At 38.3% G+C, this 9,999-nt stretch overlaps 1 protein-coding gene across 2 annotated transcripts in view; it reads right to left on the reverse strand.

The window, feature by feature from the left end:
* Positions 1-9,962, reverse strand: part of MOSPD2 (motile sperm domain containing 2) — a 32,726-nt gene extending 22,764 nt beyond the window's left edge. The window contains exons 1-3 of one of the 2 annotated variants that reach the window (XM_005516648.3): positions 9,878-9,962; positions 9,599-9,665; positions 639-794 (exon numbers count right to left, since the gene is read on the reverse strand). In XM_005516648.3, coding sequence (XP_005516705.3) covers positions 639-794; positions 9,599-9,665; positions 9,878-9,886 — 232 coding nt within the window. In that variant the 5' untranslated portion in view covers positions 9,887-9,962. The remainder of the gene's footprint in view (positions 1-638; positions 795-9,598; positions 9,666-9,877) is intronic. The other variant, XM_088051981.1, reaches the window with a different exon arrangement.
* Between the last annotated feature and the right edge of the window lie 37 nt (positions 9,963-9,999).

Here is a 9,999-nt window from a genome sequence, read left to right on the forward strand (position 1 = left end):
TATAAGCCACTTTCCAAGGCATTTATTAAACATTAAATAACGCAAATATTGAGGTATTTTCAAATCTTTACTATCTTTTTCTCAGGCTAATGAGTAGGGTCTATTTAAGAACTAAGCCTAATTGAAAAAATCTACATAAGAAAATGCCGCAAATGTTTATTTTTTTCATATTTTAAGATTCCCCCACTATGCCCTATTGTTTAATTCAATGTGAAGTCCTGTAGACAGAGTTAACCTTCAAAGTATTTTCACAGCACAAAAATAGGATCTCTAATTTGATGTACCAGACCAATGCCATTACAATGAGCAAGAGAGCCCTGTTTGTTGTGGGGTTTTTTATTATTAGCCTGTTTTTTTGGATTCTATGATGTAAAGAGACAAAACAACAGATAGCTGCCTGCTTTCTTTCCTTCCTCTTAAACTCCCTTTCAACAGACATATGGAACCACAACAAAACAGAGACACTACTGGTCAACATAAAAAGCAATACCTTTTCTCTTTTTTGAAAGTTCTTGCTCAGCTTTCCATGATACTTGCAAACCTTTAAGAGGTCCTTAATGAAACTACATATAGAGGTCACTGGTAGTTCAATAGGAAAGCAACACACACCTTCAAAACCACTGTATAACATGGCTTACCATTAACTGTGTATTCTTTCCTCCACTGAAAGCTTTCATCAATCATCTTTAAAGTATCATCCACAACATCATGACGCCAAATCAAGTAGTTTTCAACCCATTTATCATCTTGCTGAAGCCTTTCCACATCTCTAGAATCATATTTATCTGATTTATCTAGGAAATAAATAAGTTAGTGCCTATAGCATTTGCTACAAAAATGTGAAGAGATTTGTCAAGTGTAGGTCTCTAAGCATCCACTTAGTACAAAGGACTTCTCTTACAGTTTCAAAGTTAAGCAAACAAAGCACAGCATGATAAATTAATGAAAACCATCTATCTACTGCAATGATATTTAGGGACACTACAAAACTACTCTCACTAGAAAAATATTTCCTGTGATCCTTATGCAAAGAAAAAACAAGGTGGATTTGGGACAGGTGTAATTTTCCTAAAACCAGTTTTCTGTAATTAACATGAATTAGTATATAGTATTAGAATCTGTCTACTGATGAATGTATATATGAAACATCACAAGCATGTTTGATTTCCCAAACTTATAGGTATAAGCACGTTAGACTATAAAATGTCTAACAAATATGAAATTTGTAGTTTTGTGCACACACTATACATAATTGCATTAAACAGTACTGTTTTCTTTAAAGAAAATTACAGTTTACACTTTTTATAAATTGTTACCCTACCCAATAAAAAGTACATGCAACTCTAAAGTAGCACAAAAGCCCTCAAGGCTTCTTGTATTTTCTTGTATCAGATTAGCAACATGATAACAGGCTTACATGATTTTGGAAGTACTTCAGATGAAACAAGACTTGTTACTGCTCTGGGATTTTTAGTTTTAAACAGGAAAGTAAAACATAAATGCTAAGCGGACCTATTTCTACTGTTTAAGCTATGCTTAAACAAAAGCTCACTTTTTAGATCAATGATCCCCTGTCTGAGAAACTAGTAAAAAATAGAATGAAAATTGAGCCCATAACAGAAACAGGCTTCTGAAAGCAACAGACACTGACACACATCTCTGCTAACTACTAAAAAATCCTAAATTCTTAAGCTATTCACTTAAATTCATGACTACCATGGTAAAAATAAATACTGTAAATAAAAGAGATTTAATTTTCACATACTGGAAATACTATTCCTCTATCAATAGCAATAAACTGCTTTCAGAACCATCTAGAACTGTGACAGGATGGTTCGGGAATGTTTATTTCAGTCAGACAACTCTGAAGACAGTTGAGAAAAAGGCACCATTAAATTCTGCTAATATTTGTTGTTTTACTGGCATACAAAAATATGATCTACTTTACTTGTCTTTCAATTTATATTGTTTCCTGTTAGAAATCAGTCAAGGTAACTATAAGAATGTATAAATTTAAATGTGTTCATTCACTAAATTATAGTTGCACTCCCCAATGCATCTCTTCACATCTGACTGCTTCTCAAATACATAATCTACCATGTTCCCCTCCTTCATTAAGCTTCAAATTTCTCCTTCCATTGATCCCATTCCACTACTTTACTTTGTTCCTTAGACAACCCTAGAATTTAATCCCACTTCCCTTAATCTTAGTTCCATACTTTCTTCTCTGCCCAAAAGCCTCTAATCCACTAAAATATTTTTCAGTTCCTTTTCACATCATTTCCATACTTGCACTGGACAGCTAATTTCCTATATTCTGACTAAGCCCAGTGAAGTGATCACTAGCACCAGACTGAAATGTTTAACTTCTCTGTGGCTCTAGAGGAACCACAGATGAATTGCAAAAATCCTGGGTGTGAAATTTTGTAGCCTCAACTACTCATCTGGAATTAGTAGTTCCCCCAGTGATGTAGGAAGTTTTGTCTGAGAAAAGCTAACAGTACTTAGTTTCAAGTTAACCACTTCACCTTGGTCTAATAATCTCTAACACACACTGGCTTCCAGCTACAAGAGACTGCAGTTACTGCTCAATCAGCAAAGTACTTTGCTGAGATCAGTCCCACGTGTATCTTATATAAATAAGGGATTAGGGTACTGTGTAATTAAAGAGAAAACCCACCACCAGGTAAAAACTAACAGGATAACATTTCACACCACTTTTTGAGGCTCTCTTTGCTTTCAGTATCTGTGTGAGAGCATAGCCGTAAAAATGAGAGAACTGTGCACCTTGTATCAAACTGTCATACCATTACATGGAACAAACCTCAGAACACATTTCTCAGCCACTTGCAAGTCTCCCTAAACTCTGGACTTGAAGAATATTTTTAAAAACATAGACATTTACCTTTGTGAGTATTTTAAGAAAATTAAAGTGAAAGAGCAACAGAGAGAATGTTTAATCCAAACTGCCAACATCAATGGAAAGCAAGCTACATTCAGAGTTAAGGGTAGTTCAAAAGGTATCTTTCCCTCTCTTCTGTAACAAAATTCTCAATAAGGCACACGTAATCTGAACTTACATATATGTGCTATAATACACCCTAAAACCAGGGGAAACAACTAGTCAAGTTCTGCATCTACAAGCACTTGCAGCTTAAGATTGACAGAACAACACTACTGAGTACTGAATGCTGTATGACTTTTACTTAACTGATCCAATTCTTGCTACAAAATAAGTAACATTTAGAATGAGAATGTGAATCCAAAAGAAAGGTGTTTTATGTCACACACAAAAAGCAGAGTGATATAAAACTGATGGAGTCCGGAGAACCCAGTGACTGAAAATGTGTCAGGTCAGAGGAGGAATTCCTCTTCAAATCTGTACATGTTGCATAATTCTACAGACATCTGGAAACTTGTTTTCAAAATATGCTGTGAAATAATCAGAATGTTTCTAATTTTAAATCACTCATGGAACACCTAAGTGCAGTTACTAGATTACTATTATTAGAAACTTCTGGAGTTAAATGAGAATTAGTTGAAAGAAAATAAGACCTTTGGGATTCTCAATACAATTTAAATACATCCTGCACAACAACTAACTAAGAGGCCAAAAAAGAAACAGCCATATGGAAATTCAGATGGAACTATAACTGAAGTTATCAGACAATCTCCAAGCCTACACATTTAGATACTTGTAACCATATACTGATGCTTTTCTCAAAGGAAAATTAGGTGCGTGCTTCTTCACAGGACTAGCACTAGGACACTGAGACACTAAGTTTAGTCACCCCCTGCTCAGGAAGACAAACATCTCTGTAATTAAGTCCATAATGAACAGAATTTTGTAAGGTATTTGGAACACCATCTCTCACCCCAAAGGTAACACAAGGAACAGCATTACCAGCTATTTCTGTTCAGAAAGAGCTACTAAAAGCTGTATGTATAGCAGCAGTGCCAGACTTTTGTGTAACATCTGATAATCCAGAGGCTTGGAAATCTGGTTGCTCCCTCAGTCCAAGACACTCAAACCTTTCTGTATCATAGAATAGTTCCACAGCCCATGGAAGAGGAAAAACTAGGATGCTACAATAGTTTTCCATTGACCCAGGAAACTGCAGAAACTAAGACTCAGATCCAAAAAAGAAAGAAAGAAAAAACATAATCTGCCAAATTATAAATTACACTTAAGGGAGTGACCGTAGCAAGGAGATTTGACCCTTATTAGCCCTCTTTATTCCTTTAGCTGAAAGTTCTTCAGCAAAATTTGAGTGAGCAAAACTGACCAGGGATTTAACCTCATTTTGAAAATAGTTGGCTAAAGTCACTTTCATTTTCTCACTGAGCATTTGAGGTCAAGAGAAAAGACTGGAAGAAGACAAAATCCAAAATCTGTTTGAACATCAACTTCTCATGTTACTTGCCTTCCTTTTTTTTGCACATTCACTCTGTCCTTTTAAAAGTTGTCTTCTTCAAGCTGAGAAGCTTCCAGTGAAAGTATATCACTTAATTACTATGCTTCAACATAAAGGATCTTCTATAACACCAGAAAACAGCTCTGAAAACAACTGCAGAATTACGCAAAACTAAATGCACACAAATTTCACTGCAATACTTTCACAAGAAGATTTCATTAACTTCTGAGGCACAAATGGTAAAATTCCTTCTTTTTACGTCACTCTCTTTTCCAATGCCATCTAATTACCATGCCAGGAGCTGCCTGGAGCAGGTTCAGTGGAAGGCTGCAAAGATGATTAACGGACTGGAGCACCTCTCTTATGAGAACAGGCTGAGAGAGCTGGGCCTGTTCAGCCTAGAGAAGAGATGACAGAGCAGACCTCATCAATGTCTGACAGTACCTGCAAGGAGGTGTCAGAGGACAGGCCCAGGTTCTTCTCAGTGGTGCCCAGCAACAGGGCAAGAGGCGATGGCAAAGACTGATTCCCTGTTCCTCCTGAGTATGAGGAAAAGCTTCTCCACTGTGTGTGACCAAGCCCTGCAGCAGATTGCCCAGAGAGGGTGTGGAGTCATCCAAGGACTGCCTGGATGCAAACCTGTGCCCTGCTCTCCAGGATGACCCTGTTTGAACAGGCTGGACCAGACAAGCCACTATGGTCCCTTCCAACCTGATCCATTCCATGATTACCAGGAGAACAGTGCTGTAGTGCTGTGCTGCTGTGTTTTCTTCTAGTGTTCATGCTTTAGGAAAAATACAAATTTGAGAATATTCAGCAGGAATATAGAAGAATAACTACAAGACTCAAAACCAGGCAGCACATCTAAGTCACACACTAAATTAATCCAGAGAAGTTCAGAATTAAAACCCTGAATGACCCCTTCTTTAGAAAAAACTCTTATCTAGAAAAGTAGTGTTATAGAACAAGCCATAATAAAACTAAGTAGGGACAGCTTTGTCTGCAGCTGCATGTCTTTTAATAGAGAAAAAAAAACAAACTTCATTGTACAAAGTAGAGAAAAAAGCAACTTAGAAAAGTATGGCAAGTGTTACGTTACACAAAGAAACTCAATTTAACTACTGTCTTAAAGCTATTCCAGCCATGAATTCTTGGTCTAAAATGGTCACAATCATTTCTCTGACTTTGGCTGCAAAGAGCAAACCCATTTTAATTGGCTGTTGATGCCAAACATTAAGTTAAGTACTGTAACAATTCAGGTATATGCCTTCAGTTGATGAGAAAATCAGCAAGACTAGAAACAATTTAAGAAGGTCAGTAGCCACAAAAGGGACAGGGATGAAGAAAAAAACCAAACACTATTTCCATCCAAAAAGGAATTCAATAATCTTAAGCAGCAATAGACAAAATATCTGCCTCCACAAAGTGAGAGAAACAAACTTTTAGTAAAGCTAAACAGTGTTAGTGACAATATAGACTACTTTCAATAAAAAGCTCAATCATTAATGTTACAGAGCTTTCTTTGAAAGTATGTTTCCCTTCTTATCCTTTCACCAGTCTCAGCCTGAAAGCCAAGAATCAGGGAAAGCAGGACTTTTCAGAGCATAAGACATATGCAGGTGTGCAGAACATTACTTTAAAAATCTTCTACAATAGTCTTATCACTGATTTTTAAGGGTGCCTCATGTGTCTAAAAAATTATTTGCAATCAGCCCATATGATTAACAAAACACCTTTAAGCTACTGGCTTAATCACTGGTCATGGCGAAATTTAATCCTTTACATTGGAAGGATGGGAAATATCTCTTTCAAAATATTTTTTTTTAAATTAAGATTTGCCTAAAGGAGAAAGGAAAAGTGTGTAAATGGGGAGGGCCAGGAAATAATAGGCAGTTAGAAACAGTTAATATATAAAAGGAAACATGAAGAGAACTAGTTTACTGAAAAAATCTAACCAGACTTGATTGTAAATAATTTCCACTGTAACATTACAATAGAAAATAATAGCCCAGAAAAAAAAAAAAAAAAAGCTATAGAAATCCTCTAAGGAATAGAAATTCACTATAGAAAAATACATGCTTGTTTGCTAGAAAACATTGTTACTGCCAGTCAGTGCTAGAAAATAAACCCTTTTGTTTTCATTGTTCCTTTCACCACTAAAATCATTTACATCACCAACTCTCACAAAGAATCCAAACAGACAAAACAAAAATTAGGCCCAAAACCAGTGTTTTCTGCCTACCACATCAGACAGTGTTTGCCAGTCTATTTGACTAACAGGACCACTACTGGAAATAAACCTTTTAAATACAAGGATTTCATTATTGGGACATACATTCCTCACAAGAACTGAAACTGTCTTTGAAACCAAGCTAGAAAGTTAACTGAAGAGAAAAAAAACACCACAAGATTTCAGTTAATAATAAATACTGCTTTGCAGATAAGATCCAACAGGGGCCAAGCTTTCCTTCTAGAACACTTCAATGGCCAAATCAGCTGAACAACTCCAGCAAGAAAGTTCTCTTGCAAACTTTGGGAAAATGAACCAGTAAGGTTCTCTGAAACTTTCACACTACATCTTACTATCAAAATCATTTTCTGATTTGGTCACATACATGAAACAGCTGTATAATTAAAAAAAAACAGGTTTATGATGCTTCCAATTGTTGAACAGAACTTTTACCACCCAACCTTGAAAATTATCAGGACCACAGCATATTACAATAATAATAATTATAAAATATGTTGGAATATTGGACTTCCCTGAATCAGCTATATATTATATTTTTGTAGATCCTACTTTATTCTAAAAATTGTATTCTGCCAATAAATAATTTCAATGAAAAAGCAGAATTTAAAAGACCCTCTAAGTTTCCATTTCATAACAAAAGTAAACTTTACTGTAAGGCCAACAAAGCATTTTTGACCATTACCAAGTCTTCCTGCATGAGGTGTCTCCTGCATGGAGAGAATCCAGTAACTATGAGTTATAGAATATGGAAGAACCATTTCATCTTTGATGATCAGAATCACTGTGTTTCTAGAATAACTAGTTAAATTGTTTTCCTCAGAGGGAAAACAAAACAGTGACAGTTCCAGAAAAAAATAAAAAACTGCATGAAAACTTTTCTCCAACATCTGCAGTTCACCTCTAAATGGAATAAAGTTTGCTCTGTAGAGGCCCATAATCCTATGACTACACTAAACTTTACAGGAAGGATCAGGTTCTCAGTGTAGTCCTTAGTTTGAAAGCAGACTAAAATTCCTGAAGCAATCATTTATACCTTTATACCCCAGAGTCACAGGTTTGAGGGTTTCTGCATATATGCAGCCCTACATTCCTTTGATTAAGAAGCATAAATGAAGACGCTTTAGAACACACACACAGTGAAGGTTGATAGGCCAATACAAAACTAAAATCCTGTGTTTTTCACTCTTGATTGTGGTCATGAGAACATTAGCTTGCTTGTGGCATTCCTAAATATGTGGCAGAGTCTTAAGAACAGAAACCCAAAAAAGTCTTAATCCTATTTTCTTGAAAGGGCCAAGAGCCTGAAACCATGACCCAAAAATGGGCTTACTGAGAAAAAGCGTTCAAAACACTGCAAATAGGATTACAGTTTACCTTGCAACAGTATTCAATTATTTTAATGGCTGTATCAACCATCCCAACACAGACATTGTTACAAGTAGAGAAACTTGTGGAATTTCAAGATGTTAAGTGGTAAATCAATTGTAAGAGTAATACCCCTTTTCCACAACCACTGTCCCATAGCAGTCCTAGGCTTTCTGAAATGACTATTTATGAGTCTGACTCTGGGATAATAGAATATAAAGCAAGTGGGACCACCTACCATATGAAAGTATACACTAATTGAAAACATTAAGCAGCAGAAAAACTTAGAATTTAAGATGAGCCTCCACTCATTCAAGCCTAAGCTTTACAAAGATATCTTTATTTACTTAGAAATATGAAATGGTAAAATAAGCTCTCTCTACTTCAAGACTTTCTAATTAATTTTGTCAGCAGAAATAAAGGCCATCTCTAACCAAGGCCAGTCTCCTTTATGAAAGTTAGCAGAGTAACACTGAGACAAAGTTGTACCACCCTCAAGACCTTCAAAGTTTTCCAAAAGCGTGTTCCAGCCCACTACAATGAAGAAGCATGTAACCCTTCCATAAAAGTGATGGACAGCTAGGCAACTTCAATAATTCTGATCAGAAACATCAAAGCAAGCCATTTGTTTGCAGAACTATGTCTCATATTAAAGGAGATGCAGGCAACACAACTACTGGACTTTTACTGTATTTGCATTAAAAATTTGCATTTTTAGTAGAAAGTCTCTAGATGGTGACAATGAAACATAATGTTTACTGCAGTTATTAGCATATTCTATATTCTTCCATCATAAGCAATGCAAATCAACCTTAAATAAAAGGAAACTACTGTAGGCTTACCCCAATCGTCCCTCTCCCCTGGGGCATCCCCAGCATCTCGTGGCCTTCATTTACAAATTTAAATGCACCTGCACTTAAGAACCAAGTTGGACATGCAGCATGATCTTAATTATGGCCTACGTGAATTTCAAGTGCAAGTTACTCCAGAAAAACAACTCTTCCTTTGACAAACTCAGAGAGGTCAGAATGCCCCCCTTCCCCGACATGTTTTACGTCCAAATAACACCAAGCACAGCAATGTCCCAGCCACGATCTCCAGCCAACCAAACACAACTACAGGAGAAAATGACTGAGCGCTTTACCCCAACACATACTGCAGCCCAAGACAGCGACCCAGCAGACAAAGCAGTGAGAGCCAGCATAGAAACCTGCTGTGCATCGTATGTGGCTTCAGACACCCTAAGTGCACCAGGGAAGTTCAGGTTGGACATTAGGAAGAAATTCTTAACACAAAGAGTGATTAGATATTTGAATGGACTGCCCAGGGAGGTGGCAGAGTCACCGTTCCTAGAGGTGTTTAAGGATGTGGCACTCAGTGCCGTGGTCTGGCTGACAGGTGTTCCAACAGGTTGGCCTCGATAATCTCGGAGGCCTTTTCGGACCCAGTCGATTCTGTGGAAAGGCACAGCCACTCCCAGACCTGGGAAAGTGGAATACCTGACGCCACGAGAGTTAAAGCGACAGTGGACATGCCCCAGCGCCCGCACCCACCGCTCCCAGCTCACCTGGCAGGTACTCCGCCTCGAAACGCCGCCGGGTCTCGCTTATCAGCGCCGCCTTATCCTGCCGCTGCTGAAAGGAAACAAGGAACAGGAGGGCCGTGAAAGGAAGGGAAAGGCCAGGGCCCCAGAAAGCCCCAGACCCTCACCTGTACGGCAGGGCCTGGCCACCCGTCCCGCCAGACGACCAACCCCGAGCGACTACGGGCGGCGATTTGGCCAAGACCACCCGGCAGGCGGGCAGGAGAATGAGGCTTGTGAGGGGGCAGGGGCGCAGGGACTCACCTCAGCCATGATCAAGTGGGTCTGCCCGCGCCGCCCGCACTGAGGCGGCTCCGGCAGCGCGAGGAGCGGCGGGAAAAGGGGATGAGGCGGCGGCCGGGGGGGGGCGGGGCCTCAGGGACACC

Source organism: Pseudopodoces humilis, chromosome 2 (assembly GCF_049639895.1).
Source record: "Pseudopodoces humilis isolate 2021_Gansu_Grassland_sample_001 chromosome 2, ASM4963989v1, whole genome shotgun sequence".
NCBI classification, from domain to species: domain Eukaryota; kingdom Metazoa; phylum Chordata; class Aves; order Passeriformes; family Paridae; genus Pseudopodoces; species Pseudopodoces humilis.